Raw genomic sequence first — 26512 nt, 5'->3', positions numbered from 1 at the left:
CTCCAGGGTATTGCATCAATGAGCCTTAGGTGCCCATGACCCTGTCGCCGATTCACTGGTTGTCCTTCCTTGAAGCACTTTTGGTAGACACTGATTACTGCATACCGGGAACACCCTACAGGACCTGCCTGTTGTTTTGGAGATGTTCTGACCAAGTTATCTCAGTTCGGATTTGAATGTGGAAATGGCTCACAATGTTTGGAAAATGGGTGCAAAGCAGATGTTAATGGAGTGGCTGCATTCTGGAGTGCCAAAGTGTGAAGGAAGTAGCTGAATTTGTAGGTGTGAGAAGCATTCGATCATACAGGTCTACCAGCAGTGGCAAAAACTCTGGTCTAATCCTAGTTTAATCTTGTGATCATTGTGGCCGAAAGTCTGCTTTTCAACCTATTTTTCACACATTGAATGAGACATTCACTGCACTGCACCACCTCTCACCTCTCAATCTATAAATCCCGTCAGGTATTTATAGCCAGATCATCCTCGATGCAGTGCCATCTGCATGGGGCCTGAAGTTACTACCCCATTAAACTCCATTTTTGTCCATTTTCTTAAATGTGAATCATTTTGCCATTATTAGAAAAAGAAAAATGTATTTTTATTTATATGTTACATGTAACAATAACCAGAATTGTTTAAATGGCTACACAGGGTTTTGGAACTTTTAAAACCTATTAGACAAGTTATTTTTTCCTTCTGACTAAACAAAAAGTCCCATTTGTAACTTCAGCTTCTTTTGAATTTGCTCAGTGGTAAGTTTAATACACTGATTTTTAAAAAAAAATTTTACATAATTAAACTCTTCAATTCTGTTAGCCTGCCCTACAATGTTTAGGGGAACATGTAGGTTTAGGGGATAATGTACAGTATATCTAGATCATTATAGTTACAATATTGGTTGATTTAGCTTCAGTTAGCTTAGACCCTTATAAAATTATTCCTGACTTTCCCTTGATCATTACGGAGAAAATGGACCTGTTTAGGTAATAGAAAGTTTTAGGTGCTGTTTGCAGTAAACTCCCCTGTGTGAAACACTGGAGCTCTGCACTGCACATTCAGACTTGATTGGTGTCTAAAACCAACCCACATGTTAGTAAAATAACTCCTACTCCGCAACTTTTCTTAACTTCATAATTGACACATTCCTTTTATTTCACTCTCAAACTGACAGCAGCAGCTTGTAATTTGTCCCCCTGAGTCGCTCCTAAGGCCGGCCAGGGCTGTTAATGTGTAGCCTCGGTGCTCATCTCCTTCCCTGCGCTCTCCATGGCAGCCACAAATAAATCAAGAGAAAGGCGTCTTTCGCACGTTCATTAATAGGCGCAACATGCGTCCGTGCCGAACCCCCCACTATTCTCTGAATGGACTTTGATTGAAAGCCGTCCTTTTTAAATGCCGGCATTCTTATTCTCGCCCTGTAGCGGCTTGTCTGGCCGTCCTAGCCTTGATTTATTAGCCCTTAAAAAAGAGACAATAAAAAAGCCGTTCTGCGGGCAGTGTTTGCTCTGAGGGGCCCAACTGTGCAGCCCTGAGCTGCTCTTTTGGTCCTGGCCGCACTATGTTCTGTGGCAAGGAAGCCCGCATTACAATTTCACTTCTGTATTTTAAAATTCTTAACACAGTTAGCAATACACTACTTTCTGAACATTATATTTGTAATAATGTGGCCTCTTCTTTGGTTTTGACCTCCTGTCCACATGAACACAGCTTTTCGCTCTCCAAGGTAGAGATCTTTCAGAACTCGCTGACATCAAAATGTTAACTTGAACACAACTCTTGATTAACAACTTGTTCCGTCTGATTGAGTGTGATTCAGAAACAGTGGTGTTGCCACGGCAGCTCAAAAAAAAAACCAAAAAAACATTGTAGATTTTTTTCAGATTTTAAGATTTTTGAAAGTGGGGTTTAGTTTCTATGAGTGAAATGGTATTATGGAAACTTTAAAAGTGGGGTTTAGTTTCTATGTGTGAGATGGTATTATGGAAACCTTAAAAGCTTAAGCACAGTGAGGAAGTCTTTGCTGTAAGAATGTGCCTCAGCTTTATACTATATTTAGGCCTATTTTGGCCATTACTCTACTTCTTGTGGAATTAGACATGAAGCATTGTTTGGTATTTTAGGGTTATTTAAATCTATTATTATTACAATCTAAACATGTTAGAATAGACATTTTTAAATCTACATTTTTCTACTTTTTTGAGGTTATCTTTTCCACTGGCAGATAACTTTCTTTGTTTCAAGCATTATTTCCTGAAATAAGTAAAATGATCTGCATTGTTTATTGGAATAAAGCTGAAATCTTGGAATAAAGATCTGTATAATGTTTTTTAAATTAAGTAAAATAATTTGCCTTACATCTTGAAAAAAGCAATAGTACCCACATAGGCAGAATAGGCAGAACTAATTGCAATATTTCTTAAAATAAACTAAATTATCTATTTTTTTCTTGAAATAAGCAAAAACATCTGCATTTGTACCTGAAATAAGCAATTTGGCTGCATTTGTCCATACAGTAAGCAAAATGTTTTATCACTTGAAATAAGCTACATTTGTGAAATCAGTAAATTTATCTGCATGTTCTCTTAAGAAAATAAATTATCTGAATTTTCTCTTGAAAAAAAGCTTATTTATCTGCAGTCTTGAAATAAGCAAAATACCTGCAATTATCCTTAAAATAAGTACATTAATGTATAGTTTGTTCTTTCAAAAAAATTAAACTGCCTGCATTATTACTTGAAAAAGCTCATTAGTCTGCATTTTGCTTAACATAAGCAAATCTGATTGCATTTATCATTTAAATGACAAATGGCAAAATTCTTAAAGGCAGTTTATTTATTATTATTTTTTGTTATAATTATTATTATTAATAATAAATACAATTATCAGCTTTTTATGTGCATTGTTTCTTGAAATGCACAAACTGATCTGCCAAAAGAACACACACTTTCACTACAATTTTTAAACAAGTAAAAGAGGTCTAGAAATAAGTTCAGCAATCTCTTATAGTATTTTCAATGACAGAGACATAGAGAAAGACAGCGAGACAGACAGACAGACAGAGGGACAATGGACAAGGAGGTGTGAAAAGAAGGTAATGTGGAAAGAGGACAGCACCAACTTGCAGCTTCTCAAAAGGAGGATGAATGTCAGAGCTGTCACAGCGGCCATGTCTAGATTTTCTCCTGGTCTCGGCACGAAGACGTGAAGTGGCAGGTGAAGGTAAAAAAATAAACAGCAGATGCCCCAGGGCCGTTTAAAGTTCTGCCCTATTTTGTGCATTTTACTGTTTCTGAAAAAGAATTCTTGGCTCCTCATATTGTGTACTCTCTTGCCTGTGTGTGTGTGTGTGTGTATGTGCGTGTGTGTTAATATCTGTGCTGGCGAATCACGCTATTAGATTTAAGTGTTTTGCTTTTTATTTGTTTAAATGTGTATCATTTTTATTTATTTCATTCTTAAAAGAGACTAGAGCAGCAATCACACACTCTGTGCACAGGCCTGAGGGTGACTAGTGCAGGAAAACACGTTAAAAGGCTTCTGACAGGTACAATAAAGACCCTTAATAACTCCTGCTTTGCCTTTAATCTGTGTTGCCGCTGCGGTGTGCTAGTTTTGGCTGGCTAAAGGTGGGCTTTGCGTTTGTGAGAGACGTTTTGAAGTGTGTTTTTCTGCTCTGGTGTGTGTGTCTCTCTGAGGAGGGGAATAGGTGAGACAGGGCTAGCCGTGCTAAGCCCTTCACAAAAGCATTTCACTGCTATTGTGTATGTGTGTGCATGCTTGTGTGTGTCTGCATACTCTGATAAGTGCTGAAGCCTTAGGAAAGGCTATTCACACACTTCATAATGGTGTGAACAGAGTACGGCACATGCAGGGAACATTCAGTATGAGTACATCACACACACACACTTATCGAATATTTTAATCCTCCAAAAAAAATACAGAGACAACGTATTTGGACACTTGAAAATCACATTCGTATGGGCTTTCTGAACCTCTTGTTCCAAAGACAGGAGTCTTAATAGTGGGTTCCAATTCATCCCAAAAGTGTTTGGGATGAGTTTGAGGTCAGGAGTCTTTTCCAACAAACGATAATTATAAAAGATTATTAAGACCAATAAAAATCAGGAGGAGGGTCTCAAAACAGAAGATGGTAAAATTAGGATCAGCTGCAGTCAGAGGGAGGTCTGAGAACAAAAGAACCTGTAATTAGGACAAATCATAGAAAAGGGGAGGTCTCAAAACAATTAATGTTGTAATTAGGACCAATCACAGTCAAAGGAAGGTCTCAAAATAAAATATTTTGTAATTAAGACTAGTCGCAATCAAGGGGAGGTCTCAAAACAAAAACAGTCAGGGGGAGGTTCAAAGGAACAAACAAGGTAGTGTTTAGGACCAATCATAGTTAGGAGAAGGTCTCAGAACAAACAAGGTAGTGATTAGGACCAATCATAGTTAGAAGAAGGTCTCAAAACAAACAAGGTAGTGATTAGGACCTATCGCAGTCAAGGGGAGGTCTCAAAAAGAAAAACAGTTAGGGGGAGGTACCAGAAAAACAAGGTAGTGTTTAGGACCAGTTGTATTCAAGAAGAGGTCCCAGAATTAACGAGGAGGTGATTAAGACCATATTGCAGTCAGGGGGATGTCTCAGAACAAACAAGGTCGTTTTTAGGACCAAATGTAGTCAAGGGGACGTCTCAGTGTATTTCCTATTCTGTGAGCATCCCATATTCAACACTGCTTCTTCTACATATTTGCACTTTACAATAACAGCACTTGCCATTGTCCGGGGCAGCTCTAGCGGGGCAGAAATAAATCTACCATCTGAAAAGTGCCTTTCATGGATCATACAGAGATCATGAGGCCATCCTGATTTCATAAGCAGATATGTGTACTGTAATTTTTCCCACAAAGGTTCACCAGTTCCATTGTCTCACTTGTGACTCGTCTTGCTGATCACACACACACACACACACACACACACACTCACACACTCAGGACACTCTGTATCCCTCTGTTCTGGTCAGCATGAAGGCTGCTTATGCCCTTTATATTTGCTGAATTTAGCCACCGGCGGAATCTAACCCATCAATTAGCTTCTTGTGTGTCTCCAACAAGGCTGGCCTGTTGGAAAATGGCCTCCAGCATTAACTTGTAGGTGCTGGTGTGTTGTCCGAGGCTGACTGGGGAGCATGTGGGGCGGCAGACAAAGAGCAGGCTGCACATACATGCTCACAGACATATGTGCGGGCCACACACATGCACATCAGCGCACTCATGCATCACGAGTAGAGTGGCCTAAATTGAGTGAGTTGGCTGTGTGTTGAGGCCAGCAGGCCTGCTGAGCTATTTTCCATTACAGGTGAGGAGAAAAGTGTGTTTGCCTTTTGGGACAAAAGAGAAAAAGAGACCCCTTCCATATGGTGACAGATTAACTCGTGTGAGAATGCTAAAAGACATACATAAAGGGCCAGTTTGGCAAATAGTTAACACAACTACCCTATTACTCCATATGCAGTAGATAGATGTCTGAAGGTTGCTTTTGCGGCTTTGAGACGGAGCTACAAGGCTATGGAAGTTCTATCACAAGTGATAGAAGAGATCTAAACTGGAATACCTGTCCTTCTATTAAACAGAAAAAATAATAACAATTTCCAATTAAATTTCCAAAAATCGCAAGGCCTTCTTGTCTGAAGGCCTAGAAGGCGCTGCATCCTGGAGGATCTCCCGTCCTGCACATTTTTATCTTTATTCTGTTCACCTGACACACCTGATCCAGCTAACTAACACACTCTTCCTTGTGTTGAAGGTAGTGTGGGAACGAAGGAAAGCACTAAAATGTGTAGGGCAGGATATCCTCTGGGACCAAGGTTAGAAAATGTTCTCCACAGTATGTCCTGCAGTGCATCAAATCACAAGCCTTTTCGAGATTCCTTAACTCAAAATGGGTCGAGGCATGCCGAATACACAGGAGCGCTAACTACTATACTACTATACTACTATAAGGTTCCATTACTTGTTAGCTACATTAGCCTCGTAGCTGCAGTGTAACACTACATGAACTCCAGACAGCAGACATGTCTTGCCTGATCAAGCACATTTGAGATGAGGGAGAAATTGGGTAAAATTGATTTTTCACTGAACCATTGCTTTAACAGCAGGGCTGCACATTTGCTCCGAATAAGGTTAGCAAGCGCAAGCAGCTGTGTGTACGTGTGTCTGCCCGTATGGAAATCGCGAGTGCAATATGGCTTCGGTGTTATAGAAAACACACTGCGGGGTCGATGAAATTCGTGTGAGTACTTCTGAATCCTTGCACATACAATGTTCAGAGATCAATACGCAATTCACTGCAGAGCTAAACTCGCTGTGTGTCTTTCTGTTAGCGCTAAGCTACATCAACCTCCATGTCGAGCACTCTCTACATCACCGCCACCATCATCATCATCTGTTCCTTTCTCTCCCCCATTCTCTTTCTCCTCTCCTTCCCCCAGTCCTCTCTCGCGCTCTGTCAGATCTGACCCATTGACCTCAAGCAGCTGAAGAGTGGGAAAACACTAAGAGTGGTCGCCGGGTTCCTGCTGCAACCCACTGAAAGGCATGAAGTGAGACTAAAACACTGCTTTTTCTCGGAAATAATTGACCGTATATCATCCACAAAAAAAGGTTTGCATGACAGGACCAAGCGTTGGTATTGTATTGGTATGGTAGGTTGTGCCTTCCCTGGTTGGGAATCAGCCCCTGGTCTGATATACACTGTATGGACAAAAGTATTGGGACACCTGCTTACTCATTGTTTCTTTTGATATTAAGGGTATTAAAAAGAGTTGATCCTGTTTTTTGTTGGAGTAACTGTCTCTACTGTCTAGGGAAGGCTTTCTACTAGATTTTGGAGCATTGCTGTGAGGATTTGATTGCATTCAGCAACAAGATCATCACCCCACCTCCCCAACTCAACCAAAAAGTATCGGATGGGCCACCATCGTTCCAGATAGCACATATACTCCTCTAGCCCATGCCAGACATTATGCATTGTGCCATCAACAAATCTAATGATATTTTAGGTATTATTTTTGGAGATTTCTTAGAAATAAGTTGATTAATATGAGTAATGATATAATAATTAAGAGATAATACTGAGTAGATGTAAGCTGATTTCACTTTTTCACAGTGTGTTTTTTTTCGTAGAGTTGAAGGATGGGGGATGTTCCCAAACAGGAGAGTGAGGAGGGTGTTTAGAGAGATTCGGTGGAACGAGGGGGGGTTAATTGAGGGTGATAGCACTTCCAGAGGGAGGGGAGGTGTGTGTATGTGTATTTATGGTATCGTTGTACTTGGATGGTCCATTGTATGTGCCTTGTAGATTCTCCCCTGACATTCAACTAAATATGTACTAAATGCAACTAAAGCCTAAATGTAAGGCAGTCTAGTCAAGGTGTTCCTGCAACTAACCTTAAATCTAACCTGAACCAGACCCTTGAATTTACTCTAAAACCCAACCCCAATCCTAAACTTGACTCTAAAAGGGTAAGATTAAGATTAGGGTTAGGTGTAGGGTTACATTCAACAGGCAATCATTTACATTCTCTCAACTGCCTTTAATAGATATTTAGCTGAATGTCAGGTGAGCATCTACAAGGCATCTACTATGGACCATCCAAGTAAGGTGATACCATATTGTTGTTGTTTTTAAATCTCAATTTTCTCTGTGATTTTTAGCCATTGTCAGTTCCCACCAGCTTGGTATCAGCGAGGTAGGACGAAGCCTAGCGTAGCTGCTTTTGAGGCCTTTTCCAATCTGAACTAATGCAGCATCTAGAAAACGAACTGCTAGCTCAGTTATGTCAGCTAACAGACGCTTACGCTGGCTAGTATATCATTGAGTGATGGGGTGAGGGAAAAGGTCATTCTACCCACCCGGAGGAGGCAAGGCCAATTATGCTCTCTTGGACTACCAGCCATGGGTGGCTGTGGCATCATTCGAGATCAAGCTCACGATCTCCCAATGACAGGGCAAGTGCTTAGATGGTAGCCAGAGCTCAAGAGCCCTGTAGGTTGGTGTGTAAAACATGCCACTTGTGGATGCAGTGTAGTATTTGCTCAATTTCTTCTCATCTCTTTTCCTTCCCTTTTCTCTCTCTTTTTTAGCCTCTTCTACATGCTGCACTAATTCAGTGCTCTGTAGATCAGTTGATTAAGGGTCATTTGTCAGAGGCCGTCTCCGATCTTTTCAAACTGACGCTAACGCAACATCTAGAAAAGTAACTGCTAGTTCTGCTAACAGTGATAGAGTGAGATGGAAGGTCAGTCTGCACAGTGACAGAAGTTACAGAAGCAAGTCTATTTAAGATCTCACAAGACATAAGTTTGCTTTACCTCTTATCGACATTAGCCTTGTAGCTACAGCATAAAACTTCAGATACCAAACATGTCTCGACTGCCTTGATTCCATTTTGGAGGAGAGGAACGCTGTGAATTTTATTTCACCTTTGCTGTCAAACTATCACTTGTTCCCGCTGTGCTTTACATTCTCCTTATGTTCCCAGTAAGCATAGTAAATCTTCAAACTCAGATATTATTTCCTTCTCAACCCAACTACTTCCTTTCCTAGCTGTCTATCTCCCACCCCCCCGTTCCCTGTTTCTCTCGCTTCATCGGCTCTCCATATCTTCCCCATTCTTATCCCTGCTTCACACTTTTGCTTTCGGGCCTGACGGGACTTGCGGGGGGTAAAAAGAGAGAGAGAGAAAACGGGAGAGAAAGAGGCAGAGAGAGGGATCTCAGCGGCAGCGCTGGAGCACGAGCTCTAGCTCAGTGATATTGATTTTCTGGCACCAGCTTGGCTAGATTAAGAAATGCCAATACTGGGCTTCCACCCGGCTCGCTGGTTCATGTTAAGTTCACTTGTCATTTTCCATAATTCTGATAAAATCAAGATGCTTTACAGTGATGTGGTTAGGCCGCCCATGGGCCAGCCTGATCGAATTAGGCTGCTGTGTTGGGCCATTATGCACCAGGCGGCTGCGTACCCAACACTTAATGGAGCTCTGCTTATTACCTCTTTTAAAACCCTGGAATTCAGGGAGAAGAGAGAGATGTAGAGATAGAGATAGCGAGGGAGAGAGAGAGAGAGAGAGAGAGAGAGAGAGATAGGCAAAGAACTTAATCTCAGATCTTAGTACATTAACCTAGTAAACACACACTACTATATTACTCATTAAAATATGTTTCTTCTCTAAGCTGATTCTTAAAAAGTGCAGAAGCCTCAGTCACACCGCAGATTTACCACTTGTCGACTTGTGAAATGGGCGTGGCCAAGGATAAATCGGTAGGTTGGCAACAAACTACATTTTGGAGCAGGGAGAAAAATGAATGCCTAATTACAACTGATAATCACATATTCATGGACGCACAGCACCATACATGGAGTTGTAGCAAAAAAATGTAGATAAATAATATATGTTTAAATGATTTGTAAAATTTTATTAACAAATATCTGATTAAAACTGGCAGGTGTATAACGCTGAATGATAGAGGATACAAAGTCCATTTAAGTGCAGCCTCTGTGTCATTCCATCCGCCTCTCAATGCTGTTATGAGCTAGGAATCACACTACTTCACATCATACCTGACCGGCAGATTACCATGTTATGCTACTATGCACTATGCTTCCTCTGTCTCTATCGTCACTCAGGGGGTTCCACAAGGTTCAGTTTTTGGACCTTCCTTGTTTATTGTGTATGTGCTTTTCCTTGGACACATTATACATTATTACAAACTTAATGTTCATTGTTGTGACACTCAGATTTATCTTAGTACTAATTCCAATAAAATCCATCCAATATTTCAATATTTAAGCTGCTTATAAAAAATCAAGAACTGGATGAAGCATAACTTTTATTGAACTTAATAAAAAATGGCAACAAAACCTGTATAAAACCGGTATCATCCTGTATAAAGACACATACAATATAAACATTTTCTGCATACATTACTTTAAATACATTACTAAAAACCTTGCTCCTTCTTATCTGCCTGATCTTCTCTATCCCTACAAACCCATTTACATCCTAGTTCTTCTTCAGTTGGGATACTCATCATTCCTCCATTATTTTGCTTGGTGTGGTAACTGAGGGCTTTCTCTCTCAGTTATAACCTTCCTTGAACCTAAACTACTTCTCCCTATGGTCTCTATAATACTTTCTATTTCCATATTACTTAAAAGGTGTTTTACAAGCATATTTACAACTCTGTTATTTTGGCTTCTTTACAGAGGAAAAGAAAATAAAAAAATAAAAAAATAAAAGAAAGAAAAAAAACAATCGGCTGGTTTACGGCACTACGACAGCTCACAGAAACCACATGTTGAAGCATAGTTCCCCAGGCTTGGCTATCCCGAGTCTTAGTGATGAAACAGTAAGTCAGTGCCTTCCCGTTTGATACTGTATGTGGTTAGCAACACAATCTCAGCTGAGATTGTCCAGTTTGCTTTGGAGGGAGCGGACGTCGGAGAGAAGAGATGGTAAAAGCAAGGGTAAGCTAGCCTTAGCTTTTAGTCTAGCATGGGTCCTCATTCGCTCCGCTTTTGCTTCATTGTGTGGTGAGTTTGAGCTCCCCAACTGTGGACACAGGAAAAGCCATGTCTACGAAGCCTGTAGCAACCTGTTTTCACATAACTAGCAGATTCTGGTGGTGATGTGCTGCTCTTTAGTATCAGCAATGCCTCATTCTCCTGAAGTCGCTGTTGTGTTTTTCCGCTTCTCCGACTTTAATTAGGGCTTTTGCAACTGGACTGAGTTTGATCTGGATCTGGAGTCATAATCCAAAATACAGACTGCCTAATTCAACAAGAAGCACACGCCTTTTAACTCTGCTCTGTTTTTATTGATCCATACATGTATGTGCATATGTAGGTGTACAATGTAGCAACAATGTAAGGCCATTAACTCGAGTGGGACTAGGGGTCTTGTAGAGTTAATCCATGTTATGCCACAGGCCCTGGGGGAGGAGGTGGAAAGGTAGCGGCAGAGCACTGTGATCACACACATGACACTGCACTGGACTGCTCGAATATCTCTAATCCCCTCATCTGACCCTAAAGAAGTCATGCTCTCCCAATCTGCTGGCCAGTTCAGACTGTAGAGCTGCAGCACAGTTTAATGGCAAAAGGCTCAGAAGCTTGAGAGGTAGAAATGGAGGGATGGACATTGAAGGGCTGGAGCAGAGTGGAGGTTGAACCCAACCTTCCCTGACTACTGACTAGTCACACTAGACTAGTTGGGCTGTGTGTATGTCCATGCTGGTCATCATAAATCAGGTCAGCATGTGGAACTGGAGCTTTCTGCGAGTAACCATGTGTTTTGTCACTGTATAAAAAAAAGCTCAATGCTGCCTTTATTGTTGGATGCCCTGAGATGTTCTAAACCAGCACCAATTTTCTTTCTCTTTCTGTTTGTGTCTCCTTTTTTTGTTTCTCTTTCTTTCTTTGTCCCTTTTCTTTCTTCTTTTCTCTTACTTTCTGTCTTTCTCTTTCCTTCTTTGTCCTCTTTCCTTCTGTCTCTTTCTTTCTTTGTCCTCTTTCTTTTGCAGTCTTTCTTTTTCTTTCTTTGTCCTCTTCTTTCTGTCTTTCTCTTTCTTTCTTTGTCTTCTTTCTATTAGTCTTTCTTTCTCTATTAGTCTCTTTTTTGGTCCTCTTTCTTTTCGTCTTACATTCTCTTTCTTTTTTGTCCTCTTCTTTCTTTGTCTTTTGTCCTTCTTTGGTGTCTTTCTTTCTGTCTTTTTTCTTTTTCTGTCTTTGTCCTTTTTCTTTCTTTCTCTTTTTTTTTATTTCTCTTTGTCCTGTTTATTTCTATTTCTCTCTCTCTCTCTCTCTCTCTCTCTATCTCTCTCTCTCTCTCTCTATCTCTGCTCTTTCAGCAGGAGTGTGTAAAGCATTGGGAAGATGGATGCTCATTTTGCAGGCATTAGGCTACTATAAAGAGGATTTAGTTATAATAACAGCGTCAGATTGTATAATCAAATGACTAACGAAAAGACAGAATGCTGTTATTAAAACCATAAAAGAGGAAAGTTTATCTCCCACCCACCACCATCATTTTCCTTATTGCAGCTGCTCACTTTAAGCCATGTGCACTCTCTCTTTCTCTTTCTCTCTCTCTCTCTCTCTCTCTCTCTCTCTCTCTCTCTTTCTCTCTCTCTCTCTCTCTCTCTCCCTCTCTCTCTCTCTCTCTCTCTTTTGGAGTTGAAGGGAAATGTGATTGTGTGGATGCATTGCTTTACTCTTCCCTCAGACGCTCATCCTCACGATTAGAAGTGTTTCCCCTGAGGAGGCTGGAAGTCAAGGTTATTACTCTCTCTCTCTTTATGATTCTCGCTCTCTCTCCCTTTCTCTTTCTTTTATATCTTCTCTTTCTCTCTTTGTTTTTTTCTCTCTCTTCTCCTCCCTCTCGCTCTTCCTGCCTTTCTCTTTCTCTCGTTTCTTTCTCTCTGTCTCATTTTCCTCTTGTTATTCTCTCTCATTTCTTTTTCTCTCTTCACTATTTCCCTTTTTCTAATGTTTTCTAATCTTTCTTTCTCTACTGGTTCTCTGTTGCACCTTTTCATTATTTCTCTCTTTATCTCTCTTTCCCACTTTTAGTCTCTTTATCATTTTCTTTTTTCCTGTTTCTTATGTCTCTCTCTTTTATTCTTTCTGTCTGTATTTTCATCTCTCTTCTCGCTGTCTCCCCTCTCTTTCTTTCTCCTTATTTCCCTGCCTCTCACTTTTCTCAATCTTCTCTGATTGTTTTTCTTCTCTCTCCAATTTCTCTCTCTCCCTGTCCTCCTCTCCTATTTAAGACAGAGGAGATTATGTCACTGAGTGGACTTTAAGGTCATGTGATGTCCACCTGACATTGTGTGCTACAGTGTAGTGAATGAAGCCAACGTCCAACGTATACACACTCACACACTCGTTCCCGCGAGCAGTGCTGAGGTGCTGGCGGTCTTGGTACGGGTGGTTAGTGTAAACAATAGCAGAAGTCCCATTAAGGCACTTAGCCTGAAGTGTAATTACGCCATCTACATCGACCCGAATCTCCGGCTGGGGACCCATCGCTGGAGGTGCTTAAGCCTCTCCCTCTCCAAACGAGCTGCGTTTATTGCTCCTGCCGTGCTGTAATTGGTCTCCCTTTCTAACACACACACACACACACACACACACACACACACACACACACACTCTTGCCAACTGCCTAGCATCATCTTCAGACAGCTTTACAGACAACTTCACTTGCTCTGGATTTCTATTAGTCATTTAGTTGATTTTTGCCAAAGGGCAAATAAAGAATGAGGCAGTAATGAACAAAGGAACCGGCAGAATAAATAAAAACCCCTGCACTTTAGGGATGTGCTGTCTGTTGTGGGAAGACTTATCTGTGAATGAATTTGATGAATCATTAAATTAAATTCATGTTCAAGCTAAACATTTGGATCCTATGGGTGGGACAATACTTCTGAAAGGGGTAAACTGGTATCAATATGTTAGCAGTAGTTCCTTTAAGTCCTATAAGTTGTGAGGTGGGGCTTCCGTGGATCACATGAATAAGCCTTGGGTGTCCATGACCTTCTCACTGGTTCACCTTCCATGGAGCACTTTTGGTAGACACTGCATACCAGGAACACTCCACAAGATCTGTTATGGAAGTGCCCTGACTCATCGTCACACTTTGGCCTTTGCCAAAGGGGTTCAGTTTCTTACCCTTGCCCTTTTTCCTGCTTTCAACATGTCAACCTTAAGAATTGGTAGGTGCCATTGTAACGAAATAATCAGTGTTATTTACTTTAGCTGTCAGAGGTTTTAATGGTAGGGCTGATTAGTATACCCTTGAGATTCTTTCTCAAATGCTTATGGCTTAAGCTTGAATTCGGCAATGAACACTGCAACACCCAGTCAGGAGAAAATCACGTTCAGCAACAGGAAAAAGACTCGCTCTTACCGCCAATAATAACAAGGTTAGGCGAGCCATTAAACCATCTTAGATATTCATAGGGAAGATAATCTACAGGAAAAGGCAACACATTGATGGTAACTAAAACAAGGATGAAAGACACAAATAGAAGGAGCCAGGAACCAGATGAAAAGATGTCTATCTTATCAATCAAAAAGGCCTGACAGTATTTTACTGAAACAACACAGCTGAGTTTCACTTGATTAAGCTCATTATCCTGAGTGAGAGAGGACTTGAAGATTTTAGGTGAGTTTTAAAGTGACCAGTAAAACTTTGTGTCCATCTAAAGTATATCTAGTTACCAAAGGCAGCAGACTAAACTAAATTACCATCTGTTAATTCAACTCAAGCTCTCATTTAAACGTTTCACTGAAATCTAGAAAGAAATTAAATGAAATCATGAATCTACTGAAGCCCATTCCTACTAGGTTGAGGACGAACCTAGTTCTAACTAGGTTTAATAACTAATAAACACTTAATTTGACACATATTTTAATGGCATTAGTCATAATTTTAGTCAGATGGGGCAATCTCAAGTAAATAAGCCATTATTTCAACATATTCAGTCAGAATCTCAGGTAAATAAGTCATTATTTCAACATATTCAGACAGAATTTTAAGTAGATAACCATTATTTCAGCATATTCAGTCAAAATGTTAAGAAAAGTAAATCAGCCATTATTTTAACATTTTCAGTTAAATAAATAACCATTATTTAAGCCATTAGGTCAACATTTTTAGTCAGAACATCAGCTGAATAACTGAACTGACTTCAATTAAATTCAAATGATCTTTATTGTCATTATACTAATGCAGGTTTGTACAACCAAACACTATTAGGCTAGATCTATGGAATAGGTAGGACATTAAGCCACAACATTTTCAGTCAGAATCTCAACTGAAAAAGTAATTATTTCAATAATTACTGTCAGAACTTTAAGAAAATAAGCCAGAATCTCTAGTCAGAACTCTAGTCAGAACTCACGCTCCACTGCTCAGGTGCCTATCACTGTATCTATCATGACAGTATGCAAATAAACATATACCGATTATCTGTTTAGCGTTTCAAGACTGGAAGTCTTTTGTTTCCTGTATGTCTGTTTTGTTAAGCCATGGCGTTTTACTCAGCTCAGTACTCCACCCCTTTGCTGTTCAGTCATGTTTCCAAAGAACATATGAGCTAAGTCATTTGTGGTGCGTGTTTCCTGAGAAAAATACAAAACTGGGAGAGAGCTTTGAACACAGAAAGGACATTTATTGCTAGTTCTTTTTACAATGCACTTTTGCTAATTATCATATTCATTCTTAACACGGCCTAAATGTTTGAGTAGTTTCACAAAGCCAACTATGTGCTACTCACCAGTATCAGGGTGTATTGTATTCCAAGATATTTTGTAATGAGATTTATATGGTGACAGCTTTAAAAGCCACCGCTGGGAAAGGGAAAAGGAAAACAGAACGCTCCAAACAGGGTGGAAAAGTCAGGGCGAGCTCCAGCCGTATCAGAGCGGAACGCGTTTCCCTCTGTTTTCGTTGCCGTTGTTCAGCCGTTTCGGAAAGCTGCAATGCAAAGGTGCGACGTGACACGGCATGGATTTACAGAAAGAGATTGCCCCCACCACCAACCCCACCATTTAAGAAGAGACAGCAGGAGAACAAGAGCGAGAGAAAGGGAGGAAGAGAGAAAAGGAAAATAAATGAGGCACTCAGCACTTTGTGAATTGTTTGGTTTTGGATTTCCTCTTGGGTTGTTCCCCTGTAGTGCGTGCTCTGTCTGTCTCTCTCTCTCTCTCTCTCTCTCTCTCCACATGTTTCCTCCAGATTTATTACAGTTCTATTTAATAATCTTCAATTTGTTATTGGAATTTAAATTCTTAATTAAATTACATGCACTATATACAGTATAGGTCATGTGTATATAGAGCTTCCCCCTAGACATGCACTCTCTAAAAAAATAAAGACCCTTTAAATGGTTCTTTGAGCGATGCTATAAAAGAACCACCTTTGGTTCCATAACGAACCACATTTGTCATGTTTATAAGAGATAAAAAATGGTGAAGACTCTTTACATCAGCAGCAATAGACTGGAATCCTGTCCACTGAGGATTCCTGCATTGCACCCAGTGACTCTCAGTAGTCTTCGGGCCTACCGCGACCATCATTAGAAAGGAAGCTGTAAGAAGATGGATGGACCTATAGATCAATTGAAGGTTCTCTAGACCTTTTCAAAGGTTCTTCACACTCACAAGAGGGGTTCTTCTGTGGCATTGCTTAATCCCATTAGCGCAGAAAGGCTTATTACACATTAAGACATGTTATTCAGTAACTACAGGGACTTCTCTACAAACTGGTGGGGCTGTTCTTTGGTAATAGAAACACCTTTGGCCCACCAGCAGGTCACAGCCTGTTTCAGGGGTTAAAGAACCATTTGAAGCACCTTCATGAGTGTATATTAAAAACTTCCCTGCATTATAAATAAAGGGACATTTACGGCCTTCAACATATGTAAAAAGGTGCACGTATTTGTCACTGTACTGTGTACACTGTACAGCGAAATGTGTCCTCCGCATTTAACCCATCTGGTAGTGAACACACACTCACACACACACATGTGTTAGGGGCAGTGAGTACACACACACACCCAGAGAGGTGGGCAGCCAACTCCAGCACCCGGGGAAAAGCCAGGAATGGAGAACACTTCTAGAACACCACTGAAGTTAAATAACTCAGAAAGATTTCTCAAGCTTGGATTTCTCAGTACTCAAGACGACTGATAGAAAAACACATTTAACAAAAACACATCTGCTTTAGTCATGCAGCTTCTGGTAAACCATGAACAAGTTCAGTACAAATGTAACAGCATACACACAGCTGCTTAATACTGCCTGACTCATACTGAATTACAGAGGAGACAGAAACCGAGAAATTTCATGGAAGTCCAAATAATCACTCTAAATATTACAGCCCTTTCATTCCAAAAACATTTAGTAGAGCTTTACCTTTTGAACTCCCAAAGGTCTTCAACAGAGGTTTGCCACTTTAGCTCATCCTCAGTGTGTAACCTGGAAGTTCACTACTCCACGTACCCTAAGGTATTTAATAGAGCTTCAATACACAAACTCATCCTAAAGGTATTCAGTGGAACTTCATCTTTTAACTCATCCCAAAAGTGTTAAGATGAGCTTCACCACTTCAACTCATCCCAAAAGTGTTAAGCTGAGATTCTACACTTCAGCTCATCCCAAAAGTGTTAAGCTGAGCTTCACCACTTCAGCTCATCCCAAAAGTGTTAAGATGAGCTTCACCACTTCAACTCATCCCAAAAGTGTTAAGCTGAGCTTCACCACCTAACTCATCCCACAGATGTTCAGCTGAGCTTCACCACCTAACACATCTCACAGATGTTCAGCTGAGCTTCACCACTTCATCTCATCCCAAAAGTGTTAAGCTGAGCTTCACCACTTCAACTCATCCCAAAAGTGTTAAGCTGAGCTTCACTACCTAACTCATCCCACAGATGTTCAGCTGAGCTTCACCACCTAACGCATCTCACAGATGTTCAGCTGAGCTTTACCACTTCATCTCATCCCAAAAGTGTTAAGCTGAGCTTCACCACCTAACTCATCCCAGAAGTGTTAAGCTGAGCTTCACCACTTCAGCTCATCCCAAAAGTGTTAAGATGAGCTTCACCACTTCAACTCATCCCAAAAGTGTTAAGCTGAGCTTTACCACCTAACTTATCCCACAGATGTTCAGCTGAGCTTTACCACCTATCGCATCCCACAGATGTTTAGCTGAGCTTCACCACTTTATCTCATCCCAAAATGTGTTAAGCTAGCTTCACCACTTCAACTCATGCTGAGCTGAGCATCACCACTTCAACTCATCCCAAAGGTGTTAAGCTGAGCTTCACCACTTCAACTCATGTTGAGCTCAGCATCACCACTTCAACTCATCCCAAAGGTGTTAAGCTGAGCTTTACCACTCCAACTCATCACACAGATGTTCAATTGAGCTTCACCACTTCAACTCATCCTAAAAGTGTTAAGCTGAGCTTCAATTGAGCTTCACCACTCCAACTCATCCTAAAAGTGTTAAGCTGAGCTTCACCACTTCAACTCATCCTAAAAGTGTTAAGCTGAGCTTCACCACTTCAACTCATCCTAAAAGTGTTAAGCTGAGCTTCACCACTTCAACTCATCCTAAAAGTGTTAAGCTGAGCTTCACCACTTCAACTCATCCCAAAAGTGTTAAGCTGAGCTTCAATTGAGCTTCACCACTCCAACTCATCGCACAGATGTTCAATTGAGCTTCACCACTCCAGCTTCCACAAATGTTTAACTGTACTTCTTCACACCAGCTCATCCCAAAGATGTTCAATGTAGCTTCACCACTCCAACTCATCTCACAGATGTTCAACTGATCTTCACCACTCCAACTCATCCCAAAGGTGTTCAGTAGAGCATGTCTATTAGTTCAGATTGAGCATGGCAATCTCCATGCTCAATGTTTGTGCGCAACTGCTCTAGAGTGTCCCATTCTGCAGCCAGTGCTTTTCTGTGAAATTGACATGGATCATTTGAACACCTGTGCCAGCAGTGGGTGCACCTTAGAGTCACTGAATCACTAATTAGAGAGGGCATCCAGACACTTTTGGACAGCATTTGTAGTTTTCGATAAATCATTAGTTTGGTGATCAGTAAAGGCATTTGTAAAATCAGTAATGATATGGGGGGCTAATCTCTGCTTATGTGGCTGCAGGAGACATTGTATAGATTTTCTAGCTACTGCTTTGCCTGTTTTAGGTCAGGAGAAGACACAGAGTTGTGGCTGATTGGTCAAACATCTTACAGTAAATCTGTTTGTTACGTTGGAGCCATCCCGGCTGTGACGTCAGCTCTTGTCCGACTTTATTAAATGATCAGGAGCTCTCTGGCGTTCCGCTCGAGTGAGTCTTGGCACGCAACGCACAGAGACGCTGGGCAGTGATGCCAAAAAGCGGCTTATCTTGATGGAGCGGTTCATTATCACTTTCTAATTACAGGTGGATTTCCAGGTGGATCCATTACCTGGCGGGCTCGGTAAAGGGTGCGCTCTGGAGAGGAGTGTGTGTCTGCAGGGGAGGGTGATGAGGAGGGCTAGTATTACAGTGAGAGGGCCGCAGGGGGTCAGGGACTGTGTGCAGCGGAGGGAGGAGGGTTTGGGGTTTTCTTTTCAGCTCCTCTGTCGAGGCACTCCATTATTCATAAAGCACTGGAGGATCGATCTCGCCTCGAAACTGAGCATGCCTCTGAGAAACACTGTGTTGCAGAAAGTAATGATGCTCGCAAAAGAATGGAAACTAAATCATCACCAATTAGCATGGATGTTCCTTTTCAACAAGCCTGGAGATATTATACACAGCCTGCCAAATGGTTAGGATACCTAGCTGTTCAAAATATTGTTTTGAATATTGAATATGAAATGAATATGCTTTAGTCAGAGCAAGATTTCTGTGTGAAGCACATTTTGAGACTGATAAGGGCTGATTAATCCCAATGAACACCCATCAGCCATGACATTAGCACCACTGGTAAACTGAAAAACGTGATTATGTTCATTGACAGTGACATCTGTCGAGGCGGGATATATTAGGCAGCAAGTGAACAGTCTGTTCTTGAAGGCAGGACAAATGGGCAAGCATAAGAATCTGAGCCACTTTGACAAGGGACAAATTGTGTTGGCTAAACATCAGACAGTTCTTGCATTTTGTTTTCTGGTATGCAGTGGTCAATACCTACCAAAATTGGTCCAAGAAGGACAACAAGTAAACCAGTAAACGTGTCATGGGCAATCCATGAAGGCCCCACCACACAACTTCAGAGGCCTTCAGCAGTTTTGTAGAGGCCGTCCCTTGAACGTGGGACGTACTCCATATTAAGCAGTAATGTTGTATCTGACTTGTGAATAAGAAACAACAGTAATCAGTATGTGAGGAGTTAATGCATAAACAAGTATTTTCGGATTCAATGGTTAAAGCTTAAAGCACAATATTTGCCTAGCAAATCTAAGGTCTGAAGATTTTTCACAGACATCTTGACACAGGAACATAATTAACCAAGACTATCGGAGATGATCTTTATGTGGGAAGAAGAACCACATTACTTCTAATTTGTTCTCATTTAATTGAAGGAAATTGAAAGCCAGACAATTATGGAAAGACATTAAAGTTGCCATTAAGTTTCATAAGGTGGTATAACTGTACATATCCCACATAGTAACATAGTAACAATAGTAACTAACATTAAGTTTAAAAATACAATGAGAGAGTATACAACGAGAAAATAATAGGCCCTAATACTGAACCTTGGGGAACACCACAGGTCATGAAAGTATAAACTAATCTATTTAACGGCCACGCCTTTTATGGTAAGTGGCCAATGAGCAAATATTGTCCATAGTACAAAAGGTGGACCTAAAGTCCAATAACATACGGATAGCACAAATCCTTAAGTCTAGGAAAATTGGTCTAAAACCATCTAAAAATACCAACCTATGTGTGTATTCTGAGTTTTATATGTAATGATAATGATAAAAGTATATGAGTAAATGTACTTTTTACTTTTATGAGTAAATGTACAACACTTTTAACTGATAAACAACTCCTTCAGACTATTTTACCATACTTATGATTGTTTGTATGTAATATATAACATATGTACAGGTACAAACTCACTTACTGCCCAGATAAATACGTAAGCTAGGTAAGCTCCTAATGGTGAAGCACCAGGTAAATAGATAAGCTCTTGCAGCATTTCTACATTTAATTTTGACTTTGACCGTGAGTTTGATTCACATGGCCAAATTCCTTTTAATTTCACAGTATTTGGGCAATAACACACAGTCATGCATGGGAACGTGTGGCCAGTGCTGAAGTTCCTTTAGGCTACCATTATAGAAATTACACACTCCATAAACTGCTTTAGTTAACAAGAATAGAGGGGGAATTGAATAGACGTCCCGCCTTATCTGTCTAGTGTTTTATCTGCATTAGAGTGTGTGCAGTCTCAGACAGTTCAGCTAAACCCACTCTGAGCAAAGTCTGCACCGAACGCAGTTTGAGAAGTTTTTAACCCTTGGTAGTCAAGTTGTTACTTTTATTTTGCCACGCAGTTCGAACCTAATGCAAACATGTGTAACTTAGACATCGCTTATATTGTCTAAGTCTTGTCACCTTTACATTGTCAACTTTTATATTATGAATTTAAGTCTGTCTCCCTTTCATTACATATTTAACATTTGTTGGTACAGGATGGGTTCAGAGTACTAAGCCAAAGATGCTACACCTGTATAAACTTCTAAAACTCTGCCTCTTGTCTAGCTGAACACACACACACACACACACACACACACACATAAGCAGTGAAGATTAAAGATTAAAGTCTTGCTCAGCCACAGGAACATCATTTATATCCTAAGCAACTTCGGTGGCTGGGAAATTGGTTTCTAAAAATGGTGGCTTAAGACTCTGGGTGTAAGTTGTGTGAATTGGAAAAGGCTGGAACAGCCCACGTGCGGCCAGAGCAGGAGCTAATGGGGTGTTTGGATAGTCATGGAGGGACTCCAGATCCCCTCTGGTCTGAGAGAGAAAGAGAGAGAGTCATTAAATTTCTACACAACATCTAACTTGAAAAGCTACACTAAAATACTTGGTTCTTCTCAGTGTTTCTTCCCCAAACCATCCTTTCAGTGTTCTTACTCTTCGGGAGTTTAAGGGTTTGAGTCTTGCTTCCTCCCAGTGGTACCTTCTCATGCTTTTAGAGCATGTTTGTTTTTGAGTCTTGGCTCCTTTCAGTCATTCTTCTTCATGCTCTTAAGGTGTGACTGTCTCTCTCGGCTTATTTTCATTATGGGCCTGGTTTTCTGTAAAGCTGCTGCTTTGGGTTAATTAAATTGAATTTGAATTGTATCCCTGTTGCTTCATTGCCATTTTTTTGCATAAGGTTCAGAGTTTAAAGCTGAATTATAACGTTAATTTATCTCCTTTCCAGCAAGAGGCCTAAAATACCACATGCTTAAAACAACAGTAGGATACACAGTTGGAAATGAAGAAATACATAAGGATGCTTATGATCAATTAAAACATCACGTTTAGATGGAATGTCAGGTTTTTAATTTTTTTTTTACACATATTCTCTTAAATACTTAGCCAAGCAGAGATTTGTGCTCCTACAATTTACTTGCCCTATGCTGCTGTGTTTAAGCCCTTTTAAACCTTGCATAGTTTGCTTTATACAATATTGATTTACACTATTTATATTAATATGGCTGCTGTATTCTGCACTTTAATAAATATTTTTTTGTTTTTGGTGTTATATTTTGTGTACAAATGTATATGTGTGTGTGTATGTGTGTGAATGTCTTCAGGAAAGGGTATTTGCAGATATGTGTATGTGTGTGTGATGGTGTGTATGCATGGTAGAACTCAGGTGAATGTCTGTTACTGTGCAAATGTGCAGACAGATTCCTTGTATGTGCAAACACACTTGGCAAATATAGCCTGACTCAGACTGGAGTACAGAGGAGTACAGTGTTATCTAGGGATATTTCCTGTTATATTCGCAGAATTGTACAACACCTTCAGTGTTAGGCATTCCAGAAACTGCGAAGGAAAACTGGGTGAGACTTTCAGAAGAATATCATTGTTTATAATAAAGTTTCCATCCAAAAAAAGATCACAGATAACGAGGCTTTCAAGGATGTTTTTTTTTTCTTCCTTTTTGCGTTATTTTTTTGTCCTAAAAAAAAAAAGTCTTTATCGTATTTCCACAAACCTCCTCCTGCGCCTATTGTCTAGGCGCTCATACTCCCGTCTTTAAAAAAATTAAATAAATAAATATTATTTGTTAAAATATTCCACCGTGAATTTTCAGAGGAAACTAGGCTGTCGAGCGCCGTGTTTTTCCCCCCGTGTTATTGTTTTTCCCACTCGTATCCGTACAAACCCCGCCCTCCTCCGCAAAGGATGGCTGGTCGTAGGTCCACCGTTTCGCAAAGGCGAAGGGCCTAGCCAATCGAATCGCAGGAGGCGCGAAGCCTCCAGCCAATGGGAGCGCGGAGGAGGCGTGTCGTGTCGGAATACGGGTGCAGAGAGAGGAGTGCTGCTTCTGAAGCTCTATGCGTGAGAATCCCGGGACTCGGCGATGATGTCAGAGCGCTGGGGTCATTTGAAGGGTAGCCGCCTCTGAGGGGTTCACGGAAAGTTCAGCCGCATACATTAGGCGATTCAATCCCTCACTCCGCGCGACCAAACTGGTAGGAAACGAGCTCGCACGGAGGCAGGATAAACCCATCCGTCATCTTAGGCTGCTAGACGTGATTTTAAATGAGCAAAAAGAGGGGGAAAGAACTAGACGTGTGCACGTTTGAGCCTCGAGGTAAACAAGCGCGAGATAAACAAAACGGGGTTCGCTCGCTTTTCGCACGGGGGGCTAAAATAAAGGATGACACACGATCGCTCGCGAGCTTTTAGAAGTGCCCACCGGTACAGCTCGTGATTCGAGCGCGCGGGGAAGAAGCACCGCGAGGAGGAGAGGAGGAAATTCGCGAGGCTGCGAAGCGGACTTGGATGGAGTTGGGGGCACTTTGGCACGGGAGACTCTCGCACGCCTGAAGGGAGGGAAAACAGAGCGCAGGCTCGGTGGTGGTGGTGGTGGTGTTGTTGGAGGGGGTGGTGGGGGGAGATAGTGGACACCGGCATGTTCGACTGCATGGACGTCCTCGCCGTGAGCCCCGGCCAGATGCTGGACCTGTACCCTCCGCCTCCGTCGTCGTGCATGCTGCAGGAGCAGGCGCTGAAGGCGTGCTTCCGAGGGCTGGCGCGCGCGGACTGGCAGCACCGGCGCGGCGCGCACTGTACGGTCAAGTTTCCTTCTCTCTCTATCTCTCGCTCTCTGCCTCACACACACACACACACACACTTTTTTGTGTTTGTTTTGGTGGTCGTACGTGACCTTATTTGATTGCTCATGACGCTTCTATGACATTGTCATGGCCAATTAATTAATGCGCGCACGCCGTAGCCAATTAATGCGTGCAGAGCATCACATTGCAGTGTGCAATTACTATTATTTTGTCTCGTGCATGTAATGTGCATGCATGGTGTACACGGCTTATGTCGCATACATGGAAGATTTGCGGGATTCAGTTAATTAATTACATGCCGTGATTAATATACGAGCTTATTTTTATTACATCATAGTTGCAACTTGTTTAGTGGTGTCTCGTGAACTTGCAGGCACTCTCGTGCAGGCAGTGAATACAGTAAGCCTACTGTTTGTATTGTTGTGCAGGTTTGGAGGTTTTAGCAGTCTTGTGTCTGGTCCATACCTGTACAATATCATATTGCCACATAATATTTACATAATAACATAATCATAATCGTTTTATATGATTAACATCTTATTTGTCACTTGTTTCATCAACCCAACAAGTTCTTGGACTTGTTAGTAAAGCTTGCAAGCATCCTTAGTGTTGCGTATTGCAGACTTATAGCATTTAAGCAGTGCTTACTTTCCTGTACCCTTGTTCAGTTGATCTGTACATTGCTTTGAATGTACACTGATACTGATTGCACATGTGGATACTTGTGGAAAGGCATGCCGCTCATCCACAACAACCTGAACAAGCTGATAAGAGGCAGCGAGTTGACCCCAAGGGCTCGGGACAGCTTGCTGCAACACAGGCAGTGCAGTCTAACACTGATGCAGATAGATATCCCACTACTTTTCAGCAAAAGTGGCCTGCCAGCGTCCCCACGATTCAGCCTTCAGGTTCATGCTTAGCTGGGTAAATCCCAAGCGGTGATACACATTAAGCGTACAAGCGTCCTGTATAGTACTGGAAAATGGGTTCTCTGACTCATAACCGTTGCTTTTACTAAAGAACCTTCAAAGAACCCCTTTTGGGTTTTTTTTCATTTGGTCCAGCTGGACATATCTAAACAGTGCAGGTGTTCTTTAGGCGTGGGGGGTAGGGGGTTGCTGTGCTTGAAAGTGATATGGCACTAGAGAGATGGAGTCTATTTCACAACATGCCAGCACTTCTAGATAGATTGACAGGTAGTAGGAATGCACCGGTATGGGAATTGTGGGTCGATGCCTATATGAGATATATTTTTCATGCAAGTACAGAATCTGCTGAGACGTAAAAATGTATAAAATGTGTAAAATCTGGGACTAATCCACCTGGATCAGCATCACAGACAAATATACTAACGTTTATTTCTGTAGGGTTTCAAATTCAGTAGAATGAATAAAATGCAGATATTTATATAATGCCGTGACTGAGCATCACCTATACATTCTGCTCATCTGGAGTTTAATAAATACATCATCAAATATCAGCTTCAAATATCAGTCCAATTTTTCCAGAAATGTCCAAAGATTTCAAAAGGTTTATTTGAGTATGAGTTGAAGCAGAGACCAGTAGAGCCACATAAAAAATCATGGTATTATAAACTACACTACACTGCATTCATTCAGCTCCTGACAGGAGATAGAAAACTTATACAGGTACACAGATTGAGAACCTTTTCTAAACCTTGCCCTGAATGAACCACACGTTGGGTCAGTGTAGGGCCAGTGCCACAGAAAACTGGATTGTCCAGTTTCAGAAACAAATGACCTATTTTGTAAACCGTGTTAAAGTTCTCATGTCCAAATCTATAGTTAAAAAAATACAAATAGAATAAAAGTAATTGATTAAACCTAATTTACATACACATCCACCTATATGAATGTATATGTAAATGCAGTGTAGGCCCGCCTATTTGCGCTGAAGTTATATGAAGTAATATATGGTGTAATGTACAAATGACTGATTAGGGATATTTTTAGTCCATAAATCCACACAAATGGAGCTCTTTTTAAATTAAATACAAGACAAATGTAGAATATGAGTATTGACAGCATTTAATCATGCTCTGAAAAACTGGAAATTTGGACAATGTGTTGACATGCAGTATTTTAGGTGCATTTCAGTTAAAGTACATCCCATCTACCTGACTCAGCATGACAGAGAAGTAGAACATCTGTAGGGTAAATGCAGTAAATGTAAGCACTTCTGGAATACGATGAATAATGGAATATGAAATATGATAAATAACAATCAAAACGCTTTGAAATATCGATCAGATCTAAACATCCGTCCAATAGCGACTCGTAATTCCACATATTCTACTACCCTCTGTGCAGAGACATCAGTGCAGAAATTCTCGGACCCTCTTCTCCATGCAGCCTAATACCCTTCCACAGCTTCCGCGCTGCTCAGTATTCCTCTCCGATATGGGAGCTTATGGAGAGGATAGCTTATCTTTGTTTGCCTGAGCTTTCGCTTATGGTGAAAGCAAAGCGAGTGGAGTGTTTGTTTAGCCCCCTCCGCACGGCCCGCGACGTGATTCATGTTGATAGTGTAATGACCGCGCCGAAGATAACGCTAAGCGCAGGCTGAGCCTCCTGTCGTTGCCCCGCATGGATTTGCTCGGGGGG

At 41.1% G+C, this 26512-nt stretch overlaps 1 protein-coding gene across 2 annotated transcripts in view; it reads left to right on the top strand.

Moving 5' to 3' along the window:
- Positions 1-26512, top strand: part of LOC140551764 (retinoic acid receptor beta-like) — a 208853-nt gene that overhangs the window by 108462 nt on the left and 73879 nt on the right. The window contains exon 1 of one of the 2 annotated variants that reach the window (XM_072675392.1): positions 23722-23879. The exons of the other annotated variant lie outside the window; for it this stretch is intronic. Within the exon in view, the coding sequence (XP_072531493.1) occupies positions 23723-23879 (157 nt within the window). The 5' untranslated portion in view covers position 23722. Of the gene's footprint in view, positions 1-23721; positions 23880-26512 lie in introns of those variants that run through there. 2 annotated transcript variants of the gene reach the window in all.

This window comes from Salminus brasiliensis, chromosome 3 (assembly GCF_030463535.1).
Source record: "Salminus brasiliensis chromosome 3, fSalBra1.hap2, whole genome shotgun sequence".
NCBI classification, from domain to species: Eukaryota; Metazoa; Chordata; class Actinopteri; order Characiformes; family Bryconidae; genus Salminus; species Salminus brasiliensis.
This window is presented reverse-complemented; position numbering and strand designations above follow the sequence as displayed.